Raw genomic sequence first — 24554 nt, 5'->3', positions numbered from 1 at the left:
AATGTGTTGTTGGATACGATTTGCTAGAATTTTATTGAGGATTTTTGCATCTATATTCATTAGAGAGATTGGTCTGTACTTTTCTTTTTTTGTAATATCTTTGCCTGGTTTTGGTATGAGGGTGGTATTGGCTTCATAGAATGAATTAGGTAGTTTTCCCTCCACTTCGATTTTTTTGAAGAGTGTGAGGAGAGTTGGTACTAATTCTTTCTGGAATGTTTGATAGAATTCACATGTGAAGCCGTCTGGTCCTGGACTTTTCTTTTTAGGAAGCTTTTGAATGACTAATTCAATTTCTTTACTTGTGATTGGTTTGTTGAGGTCATCTATTTCTTCTTGAGTGAAAGTTGGTTGTTCATGTCTTTCCAGGAACCCATCCATTTCATCTAAATTGTTGTATTTATTAGCGTAAAGTTGTTCATAGTATCCTGTTATTACCTCCTTTATTTCTGTGAGGTCAGTAGTTATGTCTCCTCTTCCATTTCTGATCTTATTTATTTGCATCCTCTCTCTTCTTCTTTTTGTCAATCTTGCTAAGGGCCCATCAATCTTATTGATTTTCTCATAGAACCAACTTCTGGCCTTATTGATTTTCTCTATTGTTTTCATGTTTTCAATTTCATTTATTTCTGCTCTAATCTTTGTTATTTCTTTCCTTTTGCTTGCTTTGGGATTAGTTTGCTGTTCTTTCTCCAGTTCTTCCAAGTGGACAGTTAATTCCCGAATTTTTGCCTTTTCTTCTTTTCTGATATAGGCATTTAGGGCAATAAATTTCCCTCTTAGCACTGCCTTTGCTGCGTCCCATAAGTTTTGATATGTTGTGTTTTCATTTTCATTCGCCTCAAGGTATTTACTAATTTCTCTTGCAATTTCTTCTTTGACCCACTTGTTGTTTAAGAGTGTGTTGTTGAGCCTCCACGTATTTGTGAATTTTCTGGCACTCCGCCTACTATTGATTTCCAACTTCATTCCTTTATGATCCGAGAAAGTGTTGTGTATGATTTCAATCTTTTTAAATTTGTTAAGACTTGCTTTGTGACCCAGCATATGGCCTATCTTTGAGAATGATCCATGAGCACTTGAGAAAAAGGTGTATCCTGCTGTTGTGGGATGTAATGTCCTATAAATGTCTGTTAAGTCTAGGTCTTTTATAGTAATATTCAGATTCTCTATTTCTTTATTGATCCTCTGTCTAGATGTTCTGTCCATTGATGAGAGTGGTGAATTGAAGTCTCCAACTATTATGGTATATGTGTCTATTTCCTTTTCAGTGTTTGCAGTGTATTCCTCACGTATTTTGGGGCATTCTGGTTCGGTGCGTAAATATTTATGATTGTTATGTCTTCTTGTTTAATTGTTCCTTTTATTAGTAGATAGTGTCCTTCTTTGTCTCTTTTAACTGTTTTACATTTGAAGTCTAATTTGTTGGATATTAGTATAGCCACTCCTGCTCTTTTCTGGTTGTTATTTGCATGAAATATCTTTTCCCAACCTTTCACTTTCAACCTATGTTTATCTTTGGGTCTAAGATGTGTTTCCTGTAGACAGCATATAGAAGGATGCTGTGTTTTAATCCATTCTGCCAGTCTATGTCTTTTGATTGGGGAATTCAGTCCATTAACATTTAGTGTTATTACTGTTTGGATATTTTCCTCTACCATTTTGCCTTTTGTATTATATATATCATATCTGACTTTCCTTCTTTCTACACTCTTCTCCATGTCTCTCTCTTCTGTCTTTTTGTATCTGACTCTAGTGCTCCCTTTAGTATTTCTTGCAGAGCTGGTCTCTTGGTCACAAATTCTCTCAGTGACTTTTTGTCTGAGAATGTTTTAATTTCTCCCTCATTTTTGAAGGACAATTTTGGTGGATATAGGAGTCTTGGTTGGCAGTTTTTCTCTTTTAGTAATTTAAATATATCATCCCACTGTCTTCTAGCTTCCATGGTTTCTGCTGAGAAAACTACACATAGTCTTATTGGGTTTCCCTTGTATGTGATGGGTTGTTTTTCTCTTGCTGCTTTCAAGATCCTCTCTTTCTCTTTGACCTCTGATATTCTAACTAGTAAGTGTCTTGGAGAACACCTATTTGGGTCTAATCTCTTTGGGGTGCACTGCACTTCTTGGATCTGTAATTTTAGGTCTTTCATAAGAGTTGGGAAATTTTCAGTGATAATTTCTTCCATTAGTTTTTCTCCTCCTTTTCCCTTCTCTTCTCCTTCTGGGACACCCACAACATGTATATTTGTGCCGTTCATATTGTCCTTGAGTTCCCTGATCCCCTGTTCAAATTTTTCCATTCTTTTCCGGATAGTTTCTATTTCTTTTTGGAATTCAGATGTTCCATCCTCCAAATCACTAATTCTATCTTCTGTCTCTTTAAATCTATCATTGTAGGTATCCATTGATTTTCCATCTTTTCTACTTTATCCTTCACTTCCATAAGTTCTGTGATTTGTTTTTTCAGTTTTTCTATTTCTTCTTTTTGTTCAGCCCATGTCTTCTTCATGTCCTCCCTTAATTTATCGATTTCGTTTTTGAAGAGGTTTTCCATTTCTGTTCGTATATTCAGCATTAGTTGTCTCAGCTCCTGTATCTCATTTGAACTAGTGGTTTGTTCCTTTGACTGGGCCATATTTTCAATTTTCTGAATGTGATCCATTATCTGCTGCTGGCATCTGGGCATTTAGTCAGATTTCCCTGGGTGTTGGACCCAACAGATTGAAAGATTTTTTCTGTGAAATCTCTGGGTTCTGTTTTTCTTATCCTGTCCAGTAGGTGGGGCTCGTGGCACACATTTCTCTGTGGGTCCCACCAGTAAAAGGTGCTGTGGGTCCATTAACTTTGGAAAACTCTCGCCGTGGGGGAGGTTCGCCAGCCGAAGCAGCTTGGAAGAGTGCCAGCCGGCCTGGGGGTCCGAACGTGGGGAGGGTCACCGGCCGCCGCATCCCGGGAGAGCGCTCGTCCGAATTTCCTAGTTGGCCCGGGGTGCCAAGTGTGGCGGGAGGGCGCCAGCCGCCGCAGCCCGGGAGAATGCACCGTTCCCAGCCGGACCGGGGAGTCACGTGTTTGGAAGGGACCCCCCTGGTCACCGTTCTCCGTGTTCTGGGGATTTCCGATCCAATTCTCTCAGTTGGTCTGGGGGGCCTCGCGTGGTGGGGGCGCCAGCTGCCGCGGCTTGAGAGGACCGCCTGCCCAATTCTGCCAGCTGGCCCGGGAAGGAGGAAGTGAGGGTCTCCGGCCACTTGCCGTCCAGCCCGGGAAAGCCCGCGCCCCTTGGCGATCTCACCGGAGCTGGTTCTCCCAGACAGTCAGCTGTTCCAGGATGGGGTACGCTATCTTTTTGATCTCTGTCGTGGCTCTGGGAGCTGTTCTGTATCGTTCCTACTCCCCTAGTAGCTGTTCTGGAGGAGGAAAGGTGAGGGTGGCAAGGCTGTCGAGGACAGTGGCGGAGGAGCCCGTGAAGGCGGAAGAGGGCACGGTGGTGGTTGGAGAGCCGCTGGAGTAGGAGGAGAAAGGGAAGGATAAGATGGCGGATGGAGCGCTGCTGGAGCAGAAGGGGAAAGAGAAGGGCAAGATGGCGGCAGGAGCGCCGCCGGCGGAGAAAGAGGAAGAGGAGGGCTAGATGGCGGTGGGAGCGCTGGCGGAGAAAGAGGAAGAGGAGGGCTGAATGGCGGCGGGAGTGCTGCAGGCGGAGAAAGAGGAAGAGGAGAGCTAGATGGCGGCGGGAGCGCCAGTGGAGAAAGAGGAAGAGGAGGGCTAGATGGTGGCGGGAGCGCTGGCGGAGAAAGAGGAAGAGGAGGGCTGGATGGCGGCGGGAGCGCCGCCGGCAGATAACGAGCCATCATACGCTCTTTTGAAAGTTACTTAAGCATATACAATATGGTAGGGTAAACCAAGGAGAAGACAACATGGAACCAGAAACGGGAGTGGGGGTGGGGGGGGTCTCAAAACCAAGACAGCATCCAGAACACAAGTCTAAGACAACAGTTGTGTTGATACCTCAGTCCACATGGTAGGAGGATGTAGAACTCTGGGTTAAAAGGGCTTCAGTAGAATAGACAGGAGGATGGAGAGCTTGGAGAAACCTTGAAAATGAGATTAACACTGATAAAGGATAAAATAGAATACACATGGACGTGACACTAGGAAGAGACTCCATTGAGAGGCACAGTGTTTCAAACATGGGACCTGTATAGTTGCTAGTGCAATGTTTGTTAATAATACACAGCTACAATCACGTAAGTGCTCTTTATGGCTTTAAACTCTTAGTTTCATCAGACAAATCCCCAAATATTAAAGAGAATACAAATGGTATCAACCTAGGCTACTAATAAACTAATGATTCTCTCCCTGACCTATTTCCTTGATTTAAGGGATATCATTATCCTAGAAGAGAAAAGCCTGTTATATCCCTGGGACCCCACTCCCCCACCACCTGCACACCTGAAGCTTTCAGAGCCTGGGCAGCTTGCACAAGTGAGGACCAGGTAAAGAAGAGTAAATCTGATAAGCAGCAGCTCTTGGGCCACCACCTTCTGCTGCTTCACACAAAAAGCTGGGGGCCCTAGAACCTCAGGAGAGAAGTGCAGTCATCTGCCCCACTTCCATCTACATGCCCACACGTCCAAAGAAGTCAGTGGTGTGAGCTGTAACAACCAGCATTGTCATAGGGAACTACTGGTTGTCAGTACTGGGGAGAGCAACTAGTACACAATAGTTGCCAGTAACCACCTACCACACTTGAGTGGCCTAGCTGGGCCCACTTCCTCTGAATAATCACCCACTCACAGTGTGGGAGTCATCACCAGTTATGATCATCCTCATCAACTGAGGTGGCATATCCTGCTGCTGCCAGCCACCTCAGGGAGCCTGCTCACCACTCTGGCTGCTCATAAACACACCTGCCATCCCACTCATCTTGCTTAATGCAACCTCTGACATTGTTCACCTCAGGCCCTTCTCTACCCAGCATCTATGGGAAATTACCTGTTGCTAGATAAGTGTATGTGATGTATGCATGAGTATGAGTGTGTGCAGGAACATGTGTGTACATTTTTGAAAAAGAGTTAAAGTCTCAAATTATTTTAATATGACTGAGCCTTCCCAGGAAAAGGAAAAAGAGGGAGGGAGAACAAATAAACAAAACACACAAAGGAATAGCACCTGGAGTAGTGAGTGTCCTCATGCAGCTGTCCTGCCCAGGAGAACACAACCCAGTCCTCCTCTGGCTGGGTCACCTAGTGCTGTGCAGGGGACAAATACTCAACAGCGTAGGCAGGAGGTCTGCACAGCACAGGAGGCTTCTTTGGGTCTGAAAGACTCCCCCCCCCCACATGCTCTAACTGTGGAGAGGCAATGGGGAAGCTCATCTTACTCTATTCCATATTCCAGTCTCCTTGACAGCAGCCCAAACAGCCTGAGGATCTTCATAAATTCCAAACACTATCTAAATAAGACTTTTAGATAATACTTTTCTGAACAGCTTTGCTGAACTGAGGAGAAAGAAGGTTAGGGGAAAGAAGTTTGGGGGAAAAAGTTGGTTCAACTATTTCACAAACTGATTACTAAAAATGAACTCTAAATTTAATTCTTATACATTCTGCAAAAAATGGGAGAAGGGTGTAAAAATGATTACATGAGTTCATTCCACAAATTAGGAAAGCAGCCTCAAAATTAGCATTTCTCCAGGTTCTAAAATAATAATGCACATATAGAAAAAGATTTTTTTTCATTGAAGGAATGCATACCAAACTATTTTTATGGATATCTTATATGGGAGGTCTGATTATAGGGGGCATAAACTTTCTGTATTAGGAATTTTTGTAATGACTGCATTTTATAACTTAAACATTTACATTACGATAGGTGAAAATTTCAAGTTGTTCTTAACAAATTAATCTCACTATATTGAAGTATTTTATCATTTATTGACAATGTTTTGTAATCTAGCAGAATACAGTAATATTTTTAAGTTGACATTTGTTAGCTTTTCATTATAAGTATTTTTAAAAGCTTTACATCATTACTGACAGAAGCCATAGTATATCAAAAAACTAATAAAATCTCTATTAAATTACGGTTCTATATACTGTGATTATTTACCTTATCTTAATAGGTAAACATTTAGATACAGTTTCTCAGGTGTGACAGATTTTGGTTAACAAAAGTTCTCTCTCTGTGTACCAAAGAACAAAAGCAATTTGATCAAGAAAATGTACCTGCCAAAGGATTAACTAATTTTTTTTCACATATCCAGGAATTACCAAGAGTATACAATTTCTATATGTGCTTAAAAGAAAACATACTGGAAAAACAACCATGTCAATTATACATTCAGAAGGCCACATTCAAGAACTAACTCATTATTCTGAAAACTGGTAAATGAAAGGAATGACCCAAACACATATTCTGTCTCTCCCTTATGAACTATACTCAGGGAAACAAAACAGTTGATGGGGAGCTCTAGGAAGTATTGTAGATAACAAAAGAAGAATGACAGATTTAGAATATTACCATTTTGCAAAGCTGAGTGGTTAATGGCTGTGCTGGTTTGAAAGGATATATGTACCCTTGAAAAGCCATGTTTTAATCAAAATCCCACTTCGTAAAGGCAGAATAATCCCTATTCAATATTGTATATTTGAATCTGTAATTAGATCATCTCCCTGAAGATGTAACCCAATCAAGAGTGGTGGTTAAACTGGATTAGATGATGACATGTCTCCACCCATTTGGGTGGGTCTTGATTGGTTTACTGGAGTCCTATAAAAGAGGAAACATTTTGGAGAATGAGAGATTGAGAGAGCAGAGAATGCTACAGCACCAAGAAGCAGAGAGTCCATCAGCCAGTGCTTTGGAGATGAATGAAAATGCCTCCTGGGGAGCTTCATGAAACAGGAAGTCAGGAGAGAAAGCTAGCAAATGACGCTGTACTCACCATGAGCCTTTCCAGATGAGAGACAAACTCCGACTGTGTCTGCCATTTGTCTTCTCACTTGAGAGAGAAACCCTGAAATTCATCAGCCTTCTTGAACCAAGGTATCTTTTCCTGGATGCCTTAGATAGGACATTTTATAGACTTACTTTAATTGGGACATTTTCTCAGCCTTAGAACTGTAAACTAGAAACTTTTTAAATTCCCCTTTTTAAAAGCCATTCTGTTTCTGGTATTTTGCATTCTGGCAACTAGCAAACTAGAACAATGGCTCTAGGCAATAATCATCAGTAGCTGCTAATATCACATAAAAAAAAGAAACCACCAGACATCATGTGCATCCTGATAGAAGCATACTGCCCCACTGAGGGAATATTCTTGACAAAAATCAAACCTGAATTAGATGAACTCTAACTGTAACTGCTAGTTTACAGAAAATACAGAGGACAAAAAATATGTTAAATGATAACATGGTAATGCAGTCAGTGAAATCCAAAATCTCAAAAACTCTACAGGAAAAAGTATCTGCTTTTTCAACTGATAAATTGGAGGCATGGGAATGGAAGGAGAAAAAAAAATTGAATCCCATTTAGATTTTGATGATGTGCTTGTTTAAAAGGATGTATGGACCGTAGAAAAGCCATGCTTTAATCTAAATCCAGTTTTGTAAAAGCAGAATAATCCCTATTCAATACTGTATGTTTGAAGCTATAGTCGGATCGTCTCCCTGGAGATGTGATTTAATCAAGAGTGGCTGTTAAACTGGATTAGGGGACGACATGTCTCCACCCATTTGGGTGGGTCTTGATGAGTTTCTGGAGTCCTATAAAAGAGGAAACATTTTGGAGAATGAAGAGAAATTCAGACAGAGCAGAGCAGAACGACACAGCCACGAGAAGCAGAGTCCACCAGCCAGCGATCTTTGGAGATAAAGAAGGAAAACGCCTACCAGGGAGCGTCATGAAACAGGAACCCAGGAGAAGAAGCTAGGAGATGACGCCATGTGCCCTTCCAGATGAAAGAGGAACCCTGACTGTGTTCACCACGTGCCTTTCCAGATGAGAGAAAAACTGTGTTCGCCATGTGCCTTCTCACTTGAGAGAGAAACCCTGAACTTCATTGGCCTTCTTGAACCAAGGTATCTTTCCCTGGATACCTTAGATTGGACATTTCTATAAACTTTTTTTAATTGGGACATATTCTTGGCCTTGGAACTGTAAACTAGCAACTCATTAAATTTCACTTTTTAAAAGCCATTCCATTTCTGGGATATTGCTTTCCGGCAGCTAGCAAACTAGAACAGATGATATCTAGGAAATACTGTTAACTTGGCAGGGGGTGATAATGTTAATGTTTTTCAAAAAAAGGAGTTTTATCTTTTAGAGATACATATTGAAAAACGTAAAGATTAAATGATATGATATAGTAATTTACTTCAAAATAATCCACTGTCCTTGGGGTGAGGCAGGAGAGTGAGGGGGATATAGAAGAAACAAGATTGAATAAAAATTACTGTTACAGTTGGGTGATGAGTACATGGGCAGACATTTCACTGTTCTCTGTACTTCTGTTTACATTTGAAGTTTTTCAAAATAAGATTTTTTGCTTTAAAAATAAAAAATACAAAACAACACACTATTTAATAATACTTTTTGAATATAAAAAACTTCCTATAGCTCTTTCTCAGCCGGCGGCGCTCCCGCCGCCGGCCAGCCAGCCCTCCTCTCCCTCTTTCTCCGCCGGCGGCGCTCCCGCCGCCAGACAGCCAGCCCTCCTCTCCCTCTTTCTGCACCAGCGGCGCTCCCGCCACCAGACAGCCAGCCCTCTTCTTCCCCCTTCTCCGCCGGCGGGGCTTCTGCCGTCATCTTGCCCTTCTCTTTCCCCTTCAGCTCCGGCGGCGCTCCATCCGCAATCTTATCCTTCCCTTTCTCCTCCTGCTCCATTGGCTCTCCAACCACCACCGTGCCCTCTTCTGCCTTCACCAGCTCCTCCGCCACCGTCCTCGACAACCTTGCCACCCTCACCTTTCCTCCTCCAGAACAGCTACTGGGGGAGTGGAGACGATACAGAGCAGCTCTCGGAGCCACGACGGAGATCAAAGGGACAGCGTACCCCATCCTGGAACGGCTGACTGTCTGGGAGAACCAGCTCCGGTGAGATCGCCGAGGGGCGTGGGCTTTCCCGGGCGGGACGGCAAGCGGCCGGAGTCCCTCCCTTCCTCCTTCCCGGGCCAGCTGGCAGAATTGGGCAGGCGGTCCCCTCGGTCCGTGGCGGCTGGCGCCCCCACCACGCGAAGCCCCCCGGACCAACTGAGAGAGTTGGGTCAGAAATCCCCAGACTGCGGAGAATGGTGACCGGGGGGGTCCCTTCCAAACACATGACTCCCCGGTCCGGCTGGGAACGGTGCATTCTCCTGGGCTGCGGCGGCTGGCGCCCTCCTGCCACGCTTGGCACCCCGGGCCGACTAGGAAATTCGGTCGGGCGCTCTCCCGGGCTGTGGCGGCCGGCGACCCTCCCCGCGTTAGGACCCCCGGGCCGGCTGGCACTCTTCCAAGCCGCTTTGGCTGGCGAACCTCCCCCATGGCGAGAGTTTTTCAAAGTTAAAGGACCCACAGCACCTTTTACTGGAGGAACCCGCAGACAAACGTGTACCACGAGCACCACCTACTGGGCAGGATAAGAAAAACAGAACCCAGAGATTCCACAGGAAAAATCTTTCAACCTGTTGGGTCCAACACCCAGGGAAATCTGACTAAATGTCCAGACCCCAGCAGAAGATAACGGATCACGCTCAGAAAATTGAAAATATGGCCCAGTCAAAGGAACAAACCAATAGTTCAAATGAGACACAGTAGCTAAAACAACTAATGCTGAATATACGAACAGAAATGGAAAACCTCTTCAAAAACAAAATCGATAAATTCAGGGAGGACATGAAGAAGACATGGGCTGAACAAAAAGAAGAAATAGAAAAACTGAAAAAACAAATCACAGAACTTATGGAAGTGAAGGATAAAGTAGAAAAGATGGAAAAAACAATGGATACCTACAATGATAGATTTAAAGAGACAGAAGATATAATTAGTGATTTGGAGGATGGAACATCTGAATTCCAAAAAGAAACAGAAACTATCGGGAAAAGAATGGAAAAATTTGAACAGGGTATCAGGGAACTCAAGGACAATATGAACTGCACAAATATATCTAAAAAATTCAGATGGAACATCTGAATTCCAAAAAGAAACAGAAACTATCGGGAAAAGAATGGAAAAATTTGAACAGGGTATCAGGGAACTCAAGGACAATATGAAGCGCACAAATATACGTGTTGTGGGTGTCCCAGAAGGAGAAGAGAAGGGAAAAGGAGGAGAAAAACTAATGGAAGAAATTATCACTGAAAATTTCCCAACTCTTATGAAAGACCTAAAATTACAGATCCAAGAAGTGCAGTGCACCCTAAAGAGATTAGACCCAAACAGGCGTTATCCAAGACACTTACTAGTTAGAATGTCAGAGGTCAAAGAGAAAGAGAGGATCTTGAAAGCAGCAAGAAAAAAACAATCCATCATATACAAGGGAAACCCAATAAGACTAAGTGTAGATTTCTCAGCAGAAACCATGGAAGCTAGACGACTGTGGGATGATATATTTAAATTACTAAAAGAGAAAAACTGCCAACCAAGACCCCTATATCCAGCAAAATTGCCCTTCAAAAATGAGGGAGAAATTAAAACATTGTCAGACAAAAAGTCACTGAGAGAATTTGTGACCAAGAGACCAGCTCTGCAAGAAATACTAAAGGGAGCACTAGAGTCAGATACAAAAAGATAGAAGAGAGAGGTATGGAGAAGAGTGTAGAAAGAAGGAAAGTCAGATATGATATATATAACACAAAAGGCAAAATGGTAGAGGAAAATATTATCCAAACAGTAATAACACTAAATGTTAATGGACTGAATTCCCCAATCAAAAGACATAGAATGGCAGAATGGATTAAAACACAGCATCCTTCTATATGCTGTCTACAGGAAACACATCTTAGACCCAAAGATAAACATAGGTTGAAAGTGAAAGGTTGGGAAAAGATATTTCATGCAAATAACAACCAGAAAAGAGCAGGAGTGGCTATACTAATATCCAACAAATTAGACTTCAAATGTAAAACAGTTAAAAGAGACAAAGAATGACACTATCTACTAATAAAAGGAACAATTAAACAAGAAGACATAACAATCATAAATATTTACGCACCGAACCAGAATGCCCCAAAATACGTGAGGAATACACTGCAAACACTGAAAAGGGAAATAGACACATATACCATAATAGTTGGAGACTTCAATTCACCACTCTCATCAATGGACAGAACATCTAGACAGATGATCAATAAAGAAATAGACAATCTGAATATTACTATAAATGAGCTAGACTTAACAGACATTTATAGGACATTACATCCCACAACAGCAGGATACACCTTTTTCTCAAGTGCTCATGGATCATTCTCAAAGATAGGCCATATGCTGGGTCACAAAGCAAGTCTTAACAAATTTAAAAAGATTGAAATCATACACAACACTTTCTCGGATCATAAAGGAATGAAGTTGGAAATCAATAGTAGGCGGAGTGCCAGAAAATTCACAAATACGTGGAGGCTCAACAACACACTCTTAAACAACAAGTGGGTCAAAGAAGAAATTGCAAGAGAAATTAGTAAATACCTTGAGGCGAATGAAAATGAAAACACAACATATCAAAACTTATGGGACGCAGCAAAGGCAGTGCTAAGAGGGAAATTTATTGCCCTAAATGCCTATATCAGAAAAGAAGAAAAGGCAAAAATTCGGGAATTAACTGTCCACTTGGAAGAACTGGAGAAAGAACAGCAAACTAATCCCAAAGCAAGCAAAAGGAAAGAAATAACAAAGATTAGAGCAGAAATAAATGAAATTGAAAACATGAAAACAATAGAGAAAATCAATAAGACCAGAAGATGGTTCTATGAGAAAATCAATAAGATTGATGGGCCCTTAGCAAGATTGACAAAAAGAAGAAGAGAGAGGATGCAAATAAATAAGATCAGAAATGGAAGAGGAGACATAACTACTGACCTCACAGAAATAAAGGAGGTAATAACAGGATACTATGAACAACTTTACGCTAATAAATACAACAATTTAGATGAAATGGACGGGTTCCTGGAAAGACATGAACAACCAACTTTCGCTCAAGAAGAAATAGATGACCTCAACAAACCAATCACAAGTAAAGAAATTGAATTAGTCATTCAAAAGCTTCCTAAAAAGAAAAGTCCAGGACCAGACGGCTTCACATGTGAATTCTATCAAACATTCCAGAAAGAATTAGTACCAACTCTCCTCACACTCTTCAAAAAAATCGAAGTGGAGGGAAAACTACCTAATTCATTCTATGAAGCCAATACCACCCTCATACCAAAACCAGGCAAAGATATTACAAAAAAAGAAAAGTACAGACCAATCTCTCTAATGAATATAGATGCAAAAATCCTCAATAAAATTCTAGCAAATCGTATCCAACAACACATTAAAAGAATTATACATCATGACCAGGTATGCAAGGATGGTTCAACATAAGAAAATCAATTAATGTAATACACCATATCAACAAATCAAAGCAGAAAAATCACATGATCATCTCAACTGATGCAGAGAAGGCATTTGACAAGATTCAACATCCTTTCCTGTTGAAAACACTTCAAAAGATAGGAATACAAGGGAACTTCCTTAAAATGATAGAGGGAATATATGAAAAACCCACAGCTAATATCATCCTCAATGGGGAAAAATTGAAAACTTTCCCCCTATGATCAGGAACAAGACAAGGATGTCCACTATCACCACTATTAGTCAACACTGTGTTGGAGGTTCTAGCCAGAGCAATTAGACAAGAAAATGAAATACAAGGCATCAAAATTGGAAAGGAAGAAGTAAAACTACCACTGTTTGCAGACAATATGATACTATATGTCGAAAACCCGGAAAAATCCACAACAAAACTACTAGAGCTAATAAATGAGTACAGCAAAGTAGCAGGTTACAAGATCAACATTCAAAAATCTGTAGCATTTCTATACACTAGTAATGAACAAGCTGAGGGGGAAATCAAGAAACGAATCCCATTTACAATCGCAACTAAAAGAATAAAATACCTAGGAATAAATTTAACTAAAGAGACAAAAACCTATATAAAGAAAACTACAAAAAACTGCTAAAAGAAATCACAGAAGTCCTAAACAGATGGAAGGGCATACCGTGTTCATGGATTGGAAGACGAAATATAATTAAGATGTCAATCCTACCTAAACTGATCTACAGATTCAATGCAATACCAATCAAAATCCCAACAACTTATTTTTCAGAAATAGAAAAACCAATAAGCAAATTTATCTGGAAGGGCAGGGTGCCCCAAATTGCTAAAAACATCTTGCGGAAAAAAAACGAAGCTGGAGGTCTCGCGCTGCCTGACTTTAAGGCATATTATGAAGCCACAGTGGTCAAAACAGCATGGTATTGGCATAAAGACAGATACATCGACCAACGGAATCGAATAGAGTGCTCAGATATAGACCCTCTCATCTATGGACATTTGATCTTTGATAAGGCAGTCAAGCCAACTCACCTGGGACAGAACAGTCTCTTCAATAAATGGTGCCTAGAGAACTGGATATCCATATGCAAAAGAATGAAAGAAGACCCATATCTCACACCTTATACAAAAGTTAACTCAAAATGGATCAAAGATCTAAACATTAGGTCTAAGACCATAAAACAGTTAGAGGAAAATGTAGGGAGATATCTTATGAAACTTACAATTGGAGGCGGTTTTATGGACCTTAAACCTAAAGCAAGAGCACTGAAGAAGGAAATAAATAAATGGGAGCTCCTCAAAATTAAACACTTTTGTGCATCAAAGAACTTCATCAAGAAAGTAGAAAGCCTACACAATGGGAGACAATATTTGGAAATGACATATCAGATAAAGGTCTAGTATCCAGAATTTATAAAGAGATTGTTCAACTCAACAACAAAAAGAAAGCCAACCCAATTACAAAATGGGAAAAAGACTTGAACAGACACCTCTCAGAAGAGGAAATACAAATGGCCAAAAGGCACATGAAGAGATGCTCAATGTCCCTGGCCATTAGAGAAATGCAAATCAAAACCACAATGAGATATCATCTCACACCCACCAGAATGGCCATTATCAACAAAACAGAAAATGACAAGTGCTGGAGAGGATGCGGAGAAAGAGGCACACTTATCCACTGTTGGTGGGAATGTCAAATGGTGCAACCACTGTGGAAGGCAGTTTGGCGGTTCCTCAAAAAGCTGAATATAGAATTGCCATACGACCCAGCAATACCATTGCTGGGAATCTACTCAAAGGACTTAAGGGCAAAGACACAAACGGACATTTGCACACCAATGTTTATAGCAGCGTTATTTACAATTGCAAAGAGATGGAAACAGCCAAAATGTCCATCAACAGAAGAATGGCTAAACAAACTGTGGTATATACATACGATGGAATATTATGCAGCTTTAAGACAAGATAAAGTTATGAAGCATGTAATAACATGGATGGACCTAGAGAACATTATGATGAGTGAGTCCAGCCAAAAACTAAAGGACAAATAGTGTATGGTCCCACTGATGTGAACGGACATTCGAGAATAAACTTGGAATATGTCATTGGTAACAGAGTCCAGCAGGAGTTAGAAACAGGGTAAGATAATGGGTAATTGGAGCTGAAGGGATACAGACTGTGCAACAGGACTAGATACAAAAACTCAAAAATGGACAGCACAATAATACCTAATTGTAAAGTAATCATGTTAAAACACTGAATGAAGCTGCATCTGAGCTATAGGTTTTTTTTGTTTTGTTTCGTTTTTTTTACTATTATTATTACTTTTATTTCTTTTCTCTATATTAACATTCTATATCTTTTTCTGTTGTGTTGCTAGTTCCTCTAAACCGATGCAAATGTACTAAGAAATGATGATAATGCATCTATGTGATGATGTTAAGAATTACTGATTGCATATGTAGAATGGTATGATTTCTAAATGTTGGGTTAATTTCTTTTTATTCCGTTAATTAATAAAAAAAAAAACTTCCTGTAACAGTCAGATTATATTCTATAATTTATAACATATGGAAGTGAACTACAAATTCTTTAAGTATTAATAGCATTTGCTAAAATTTACTATTAAGTGCTTACAAAAAGAAATAGACAGATGATTTTTGACAAATGTGCCTAGGTATTTCAATGGGGAAAAAGTCTTTTCAAGAAAAGGTGCTGCAATAATTGCAGAAAATGCATGACCTCAACCCTTCACACCATATATAAAAATTCATTTGAAGTTTGATCTAAATGTAAAACCTAAAACTATAACATTTCTAGAACATAGGGAAAAAATCTTTGTAATATATAATTAGGCAAAGAACTCTCAGAACACACACAGAAAAAGAGGTACCACAAAATAAAAACCTAATAAATTAGACTTCATCAGCTAAGTACAGAATTGCCATATGACCTGGCAATACCATTGTTAGGTATCTATTTAGGGGACATGAGGGCAAGGACACAAACGGACATTTGCATACCAATGTTAATAGCAGCATTATGTACAATTGCCAAGAGATGGAAAAAGCCCAAATGTCCATCAACAGACGAGTAGCTAAACAAGCTGTGGTATATACATATGATGGAATATTATGCAGCTGTAAGACAGAATAAAGTTACGAAGTATGTAACAACATGGATGGACCTTAAGGACATTATGCTGAGATTAGTCAGAAACAAAAGGAGAAATATTGCATGGTCTCACTGATATGAACTAAGATTAATGAATGAACTTGGAGAATTTCAGTTAAGAACAGAGGTCATCAGGAGATAGAAATAGGGTAGATATTGGGTAATTGGAGCTGAAGGGATACATATTGTGCAATGGGACTGATTGTTAAAAATTCAGAAATGGATAGCACAATACTACCTGATTGTAGCACAATAATGTTAGAACACTGAATGGAGCTGAATGTGAGAATGATAGAAGGAGGAGGCCTAGAGGCACAAATGAAATCAGAAGGAAAGATAGATGGTAAAGACTGAGATGGTATTATCTAGGAATGCCTAGAGTGTATAATGATAGTGACTAAATGTAGAAATTTAAAAATGTTTTGCATGAGGAAGAATAAAGGAATGCCAACATTGCAGGGTGTTGAAAATAGATGGCAATTAATATTTTAAAACTTTAACTTATGTGTGAGACTAAAGCAAAAAATATTTGGTACAAAATTTATATTTTGACTAGTGCATTTCCTAATATAACTTATGTGGACAGCTTAATTGAACATCATAAGTACATGGAACCTTGAGTAGGGCATGAGATTTTGTAGGTTTGTTCAGAGTGAGGCCCCGATAGATCCCAGAGTGATGTGAACAGTGAATAAAAAAGTATTTGCAAAGCCCCCTTGGGGGAATGGCGAGAAAGGGGGAAAACTCAACTCCCCCAAGTGGAGAATTCTTGATATTCTCACAAGCAGTGGGAACAACCAAAGCAATAGGTGGAGCCCTCAATCTGGGGGTTTGTTCATATGAAACTTAACCCCACAAAGGATAGGCTAAGCCTACTTACCTCTTTTGTTGCTCAGATGTGGCCTCTCTTTCTCAGCCACACGACAAGCAAACTCACTGCCTTCCCCCTCTCTATGTGAGACATGACTCCCAGGGGTGTGGACCTTCCTGGCAACATGGGATAGAAATCCTAGAATGAGCTGGGACTCAGCATTAAGGGATTGAGAAAACATTCTCAACCAAAAATGGGAAGAACAAAATGAGACAAAAATAAAGTGCCAATGGCTGAGATTCCAAACAGAGTTGAGAGATTACCCTAGAGGTTATTCTTATGCATTAAATAGATATCACCCTTTTAGTTAAGGTGTAATGGAGAGGCTGGAGGGACCTGCCTGAAAATATAGAGCTGAGTTCCAGTAGCCATGTTTCTTGAAGATGATTGTATAATGATAGAGCTTTCACAATGTGACTGTGTGATTGTGGAAACCTTGTGTCTGATGCTCCTTTTATCTATCTTATCGACAGATGAGATAAACATATGGATTAAAAATAAATAAATAATAGGGAAACAAATGTTAAAATAAATTCAGTAGATTTAAATGCTAGTGATCAATGAAAGGGAGGGGTAAGGAGTATGGTATGTATGAATTTGTTTCTGTTGTCTTTTTATTTCTTTTTCTGAATTGATGCAAATGTTCTAAGAAATGATCATGATGATGAATATGCAACTATGTGATGATATTGTGAGTTACTGGTTATATATTAAGAATGGAATGATTATATAGTAAGAATGTTTGTGTTTGTATATTGTTATGTTGAATAAAAAAAAAGTGAAGAGGAAGTATTTCAAATAGTCACAACAGACAGTGTATAACCACAACAGACCTGTGCAATAAAATGTTAGAGAAAGTTCTTCAGGCTGAAGGGAAATGAGAGTATGGAAACTGAGAGCTACATGAAGAAAAAGTTCAGGAAACGGTAAATATATGGGTAAATATTTGAAAAGAAAAAAAAATTTAGAGTTCATCAAAATTAAAAATTTCTGTTCTTTGCAAGATACTGTTAAGAAAATAGACAAACCACATTTTGGAAAACGTATTTCCAAAACACATACATACCTAATAAAACTTGTATCAAGAATATATAAAGAACTCTTACAGCTCAATAATAAAAAGACAATCCAATTTAAAAATAGGTAAAAGATTTGAACACACTTCAACAAAAAGATATATAAGTGGCCAATAGGCACATAAAAAGATGTCCAGTATCATTACTAGGGTAATGAAAATTAAAAGCACAATGAGATAAACTTAGAAAGACCGATAACATGAAGTGTTAGCAAGGATGTAGAGTAACTGAAACTCTTAAACCTCCTAGTGGGAATGCAAAACAGTACAGCCAAACTGGAAAACAGTTGGCAGTTAAACCAACACTGACCTTAAGACCCAGAAATTGCATTTTTAGGTGTTTATCAAAGAGAAAGAAAAACATATGTTCATAAAAGACTTGCAAGTGAATATGCATAGCAGCTTTATTCAATAACAGCCCCAAACTGTAAACAACCCAAATATTCACCACATGATAAATGAATAAACAAATTGTGGTATATTCACATAATGGAGTACTGTTTGGCAATAAAAAGGAATGAAATACCCATACATACTACAACATGGATGAACTGTAAAAACATTATGTTGAACGAAAGAAGCCAGACCACAAAAGACTACAAACTTTATGATTCCATTTACGTAATATTCCTAGAAAAGGCAAAACTATAGGGAAAAAGATCAATGGTTGCCAAGAGCTAGGAGTATTCCAAGGAAAATGACTACACAGGGGTACATGGGAATTTGGGGGGGGGGATGATGGTACAATTTCATATTTTGATTATGGTGGTGGTTACGAGACTATATTCATTTGCTAAAACTCATCTATCTGTATACTTCAAAGGGGGGAATTTTATTTTCTGCAAATTATACCTCATAAATTTGACTGTTTAAAAAACCACCAAATTATACCTACCTCTAGCCAAAAGGAGTCCAACAAGTCCAGCAAAACCAATTACACCGAGTCTTGGAAAAAATCCAGGAGGTGCATTTTGGAGATATTCATAGCTGTCTACAATAGATTCAGACAGGGAAACAGTTCTTTAAATTGCTCATTATAAACAAAATATATATCCAGTATTGAACGCTTCTCAAATAATGTATTCCTTGTTTTCTGCTAATAAAAATTTTTCCAACACATTCTTTTTTTTTTCCGTATGGGCAGGCACGGGGAAGTGAACCTGGGTCTCCAGCATAGCAGGTGAGAACTCTGCCTGCTGAGCCACCATGACCCATATTCTTTTTATATGATATATAAACATGATTTACTAGTCACATAGCAAGTGTCCAATTTTCAAGTTCTTTTGGTCTGTCAACTACTAAAAATAAATTAATGTTAGATTACCTTCATATTCCTGGAGGCAAAAGATCTAAATCAACTACTCACATAAAGAGATAAAGAAATACAAGCATCCCTCACTATCCAAACTTTTACTGTCCAAACACAGGAAGAGAATAGGTTTGGATAAATCTTTGGATAGATCTGTCTACTATCTGAAGCACTGCTGCTTGCTCTCTGAAACTCAGGAACCAAATACACAATACTCAGAAAAGTAACATCTGAACTCACTATTTGAACTCAAGAACAGAATATCTGGATAATGAAGGAAACTTGTAGTATAAGTACATTGGGGAAAGTCAGCTTTGAAAGTGATAAAACAAATAAAAACAAATACAACACATGAACCTATTCGTCATGTCTGAGCACACCTTATGCCTTTACTTGCATGATGCCACCTCTCTTCTCTCCTCTCCACTGAGCCAATCTCACCAAATAAGCATCAGTTTATATTCTATTTCCTCAGAAAAGCCTTTCCTAAATTTATCAACTCAGCTCTCTCTTCCACCTCTGAAGTCCCATCTGGTACCCAGAGCTATATATAGCACCTAGTAATTTTGGGGGTACATGTTTTATGTCTCCTCAAGGAAAATGTAAGCTCCTTGATGGTGGACTATTGAGACTTCTAAGTTATCTTCTGTCAGCTACTGCTGAGATGGTGGATGTTCATTTAACAAATATTTATTTATGCTAGGAGCTAATGAATACTGAATGAATTAAATGAATTTTGCCTAAGTAGTGACTTATAAAAACCTTCCTCTCTCTCTCTCTCTCAACCTCATCTTTACTGCTTCCTATCTGTTTATGGTTCCTCACACACACAATACCAAGTCATATCTCTAAGCCTTGATCATGCTGTGTCCTCTGTATGGAATTCTACCTCAGTCCCATTCCCACATTTTAGTGTGGCTAACACTACTTCTTCAAGATTCATCTCAAAAATCCTGGCTTTCCCATATCCCCAGTCTCTATTAAACTAAATTCCCTCCTTCTCTTCATCTGTGATTTTGACCACTGTCTCAATCAACCTCAATCTTCAATGATTGGCACAATGGCAACTTATGAACTAATAAACTGGAATACTAAGTAATTCTCTCTCCCAGATAATACCAGATGCATGCCAGTTTTCCTTTCCATACATTCTTTGGGAAATGTGGTGATCATTTTCAATACTAATTTATGGTTATATGGCTTACGTTATGTTTGATGTGTATCCTGTGTGATCTTTCACTTATTTTGCCTTTGACCTAGTTTTTAATTTCCATTTTCCTGTCTGTCTCATTTTACGCAACTTTCTACTTTCCTTTATTTTTGCCTACCAGTTCCAGATGTGCACACAGACTGGTTGACAGTAGGACACTAGGATGGCTTTGGTGAGCTGAGCTGAAGTGAGTTAATGACAAAGAAGTGGGAAAGAAGAAATGTTTTAAGACTACTGAAGCTGAAGCACAGCTTCTAGTAGCATGTCTCAGTTGTGGCTACTAGGAAATGGACTGATCACCTTGGCAGACAACAACACAACTAATAAAGGAATGTTTTCTTCTTAAGAGCCTTTTTAGTAATTACAAATCCAGAAGAAAAAAAAATAAAAATGACTAATATTGCAAATAACATCTACTGCTATAAAACAGTAGGAAATGATAGGTGACAATGAAGAGGACACCTCAGTTACACATGTACAAATAAAAGACTACATCAGGAGTTCCTTATTTTCCTGAGGTGAAAAATGGAGATAATAATAGTACTTGTAAGAGTTGTTACAAGGGTTAAATAAACTAATATTTTTAAAGCACGTAATACCTGACAAGCACTAAATAAGTGTTTATTAAATTAATAAAATTGAGATGTTATTTCTTAATATGCATTCATAGTTTAGAGAACTGGTAGGCTATCAATATGTCTGTTTTCAAATGAAAAAAAATCTATTTCTCTGATAGTTCCAAGAATATTAGCACATGAAGACATTATAATGATCTTAGCAAAGAAATAAGGTGTACTTATGTTTATTCTATTCCATTGTGGAAATAAACCCTTGACAAAACAATATTTTGATTTGCTGAGATGCTCAATAAAGAGAATTAAATATTATCAGTGTCTCTATTAATTTACCAGTTCCTGACTGTAATTAGTTAGAACACTGACTGTGAACCCAGTTTATGAGTATATGTGAGAAGTGGTTCACATGTGAAAAAATAAAGGACAATAAAACCAAATGAAAAAATAAAAAAATACTGTTAATTATGCAATAAGGCCTTTCCAAGGTAAACCAATCCAGTTCCCTTCTGCCTCTAAACTTCTATACCAGATATTCAGAGGAGTGCAAATCCAAATTTTTTCATGTACAATAACTAACAAACATAGAAAATCAGTTATTGAGCTATTCTAATTTTGAAAACCTGTTCATGTTTGTATGTTGTACTGTTTTACTTGGAAGTAGGTTTCTTTAAAGAAAATCCAGTGTATCTGCCCTCACTAGCCTAGTAAGCCTAACGATCTTGAATAGACTTACTTTCCTGTTGAAGCAGATGGTCCTGTTTGCAGATACTAGATCTCCGAAATCTGATGAAAGCAATAGATTCTCTCTAAAGAAGAATCCACATAGATCTAAAATTCTGAATACAATGTTAAGGAATTCACAGATCTCCTGAAGATCTCCAGGGAATTCCAGTTAAATAAAGAGTCCTATGTTAATGATGTAGTTGATTATGCTCATTAAAAATCAACTTACCTACGCCCTGCTGAACGATACTTTGCATCCTGGGCTTAGTTTGGGAGTACATTTCCTAAAAAGGTGAAAAGAAAATGAATGTGTAGGAATTGCTAATTAGTAAAGTAACAAAACAAATATTCTTGTTGTTACTGAATAAATTATCATATTATTAATACTTTTTGAACAAAGGGATATACTATCATTCTGTTCCTTTTAAAAATTTCCCCCTCACTGCAAACTGCTCGGTAAGAATAGCAAGAATGACTTACTATTGCCACAGAAGGCAAATATTCCAAGTGGAGTGGTTTCAACAACTCAGCTTTTTCAATGTTCTATTAAAATAGAAGAAAATATACCAAAAGTCTATTCCTTAATAATTAATGTGGCAATCCTTTCCCCATGTGATTAAATCTGTGTCTTTCCTATTAAGTCTATTTCTTAATTTGCTAAAAGACTATTATTTTAAAGGCTATATTTAAAAACTGCCCATTTGAAGCAGGAATGACCAGGTTTAATGAGACAAGGTAGCCTGTATTCAAGTTTGGAGAGACACTTACAATAATTCTGAAGCAAATGAAGTGTCAACATTCTCTTAACCACAAAAAAGGATTTGTACATGAACGTCAAATGATCCTAAAGAAAACCAAGAACTAAGTCTACTATGAAGAACTGAAAAAAGATACAGGGGTATTAGAAGGTAGCAAAACCAACTGCCACTTGGAAAAGAATTTGTTTTATTTAATTCAGTTCAAGTCAGAATAAGTTATCCTAGGTTTTTTTTTTGTATGCTGTATGGCAGAGTCACATTTCATTCTTTTTCCATGTGAGTATCCCCTTACTGCAGCACCATTTGTTTAATTTGTTTGTTTGTTTGTTTGGTTTTTCATTTGTTTGTTTGCTTGTTTGTTTGTTCGGAAGCATGGGCTGGGAATCGAACCTGGGTCTCCTGCATGGCAGGCGAGAATTCTACCATTGAACTACTCTTGCACCCCTTATACTAATATTTTTAAATGGTCTTAAATAATAAATGCTGAATTTGGGAACAGACATAAAGAACATTTTTTTTTTAACATGGTCAGGCACCAGGAATCGAACCCAGGTCCTCTGGCATGGCAGGCAAGCATTCTTGCCTGCTGAGCCACCGTGGCTCACCCTAAAGAACATTTTTTAAAAACTGCATATAGTGCCCTTAAAATCTATTATTGTTTTTCAAGCCCATAAAATAAAAGAAAAGCTACAAATCAAAGTTTCAAGTGAATGCCTGCCTCTCTTGCTAGTTTATTCTTTTTACTATGAAGAAAAATTAAATTAGTCCTTGAAGAGAGGGGACAGCAATTGCTAATTAGAAAAGGGATCCAGGAATTAGAAGTATTAGAGGTATTTCTATTTAGAATACTTCATTCCATAGAAAAAAAAGTATTTGCTGACCTTTTATTCCTTCAATGATTTTTTTGGGGGGGGCATGGGCAGGCTCTGGGAATTGAACCTGGGTCTCTGGCACAGCAGGTGAGAATTCTGCCACTGAGCCACCATTGCACTGCCCCCTTCAATGATTTTTTATTGAGATATAATCATCTAAAGTGTATAATCAGTGGCTTACAGTATCATTATAAAGATGTACATTCATCACATCGATTTTTGAACATTTTCTTTACTCCAAAAACAATTAAGAATAAGAATGAAAATTTTTAAAAAGTAAAAAAGAATACCCAAAACATCTCATAATCCCCATATTCCCCTATTGTTTATTTATTTCTTTTTCTTTTTTTTCTTACTCATCTGTCCATACACTGAATAAGGTTTATCAGTCATAAGGTTTTCATATTCATATGTTCACACCTTAAAAGCTCTACAGTAATTCAATCATCTTCAAGTATTAAGCCTATTGGATTACAGTTCAACAGTTTCAGGTATTTCCATCTAGCTATTTCAATACACCAAAAACTGAAAACAGCTATCTATATACTGCATGAGACTAACCTCCAGAAAGACTTAAATTCTATTTGAAATCTCTCAGCCACTGAAATTTTATTTTGTTTCATTTATTTTTCCCCTTTTGTGTTGACCTTATCTTAACCACCAAGAGGACAATCTCTAGATGTAGTTCTTTGTCCATTAGGGGAAAACAGTTCAGTATCACCGTTTTATAGTATTCAAAATATTCAATAACCATATCTGTTTAAAGCAGCACTAATTGTAGAATCTTCGGGGGGAGGAAAATCTTCCCAAATTTGATTTTAATGTCTATAAGAAGCCTACTTATAATTATGCCTAACAGTCACCCCTGCCCCCAGGGAACCTCTTGTTGCTCAGATGCGGCCTCTCTCTCTAAGCTATCTTGGCAGGTGAACTCACTGCCCTTCCCCCTATATGGGACATGACTCCCAGGGGTGTAACTCTCTCTGGCAACATGGTACTTGATTCTCAGGGATGAGCCGGGACCCGGCATCATGGGATTGAGAAAGCCTTCTTGACTGAAAGGGGGGAAGAGAGAAATGAGGCAAAATAAAGTTTCAGTGGCTGAGGCATTTCAAACAGAGTTAAGAGGTTATCCTGGAGGTTATTCTTATAGCATTATATAGATATCTCTTTTTAGTTTGTGGTATATTGGAGTGGCTACAGGGAAGTACCTGAAACTGTTGAACCGTTCTCCAGTAGCCTTGATTCTTGAAGACGACTGTATAACTATTTACCTTTTATAACGTGACGGTGTGATTGTGATGCTCCCTTTATCCAGGCTATGGACAAGTGAGTAAAAAAACAAGGACAAAATATAAATAAATAATGGGGGGATGTATTAGGGGTAAAAAAAATTGGGTAAATTGCAATACTAGTGGTCAAT

General features: G+C 38.6%; 1 protein-coding gene across 4 annotated transcripts in view; it reads right to left on the bottom strand.

Moving 5' to 3' along the window:
* The window catches only part of APOO (apolipoprotein O), an 88353-nt gene that overhangs the window by 34057 nt on the left and 29742 nt on the right, over positions 1-24554 (bottom strand). For 3 of the 4 annotated variants that reach the window (XM_077146400.1, XM_077146399.1, XM_077146401.1), the window contains exons 4-6: positions 21731-21785; positions 18580-18675; positions 6940-6996 (exon numbers count right to left, since the gene is read on the bottom strand). In XM_077146400.1, coding sequence (XP_077002515.1) covers positions 6940-6996; positions 18580-18675; positions 21731-21785 — 208 coding nt within the window. The remainder of the gene's footprint in view (positions 1-6939; positions 6997-18579; positions 18676-21730; positions 21786-24554) is intronic. The other variant, XM_077146402.1, reaches the window with a different exon arrangement.

Source organism: Tamandua tetradactyla, chromosome X, assembly GCF_023851605.1.
Source record: "Tamandua tetradactyla isolate mTamTet1 chromosome X, mTamTet1.pri, whole genome shotgun sequence".
Taxonomy (NCBI): Eukaryota; Metazoa; Chordata; class Mammalia; order Pilosa; family Myrmecophagidae; genus Tamandua; species Tamandua tetradactyla.
This window is presented reverse-complemented; position numbering and strand designations above follow the sequence as displayed.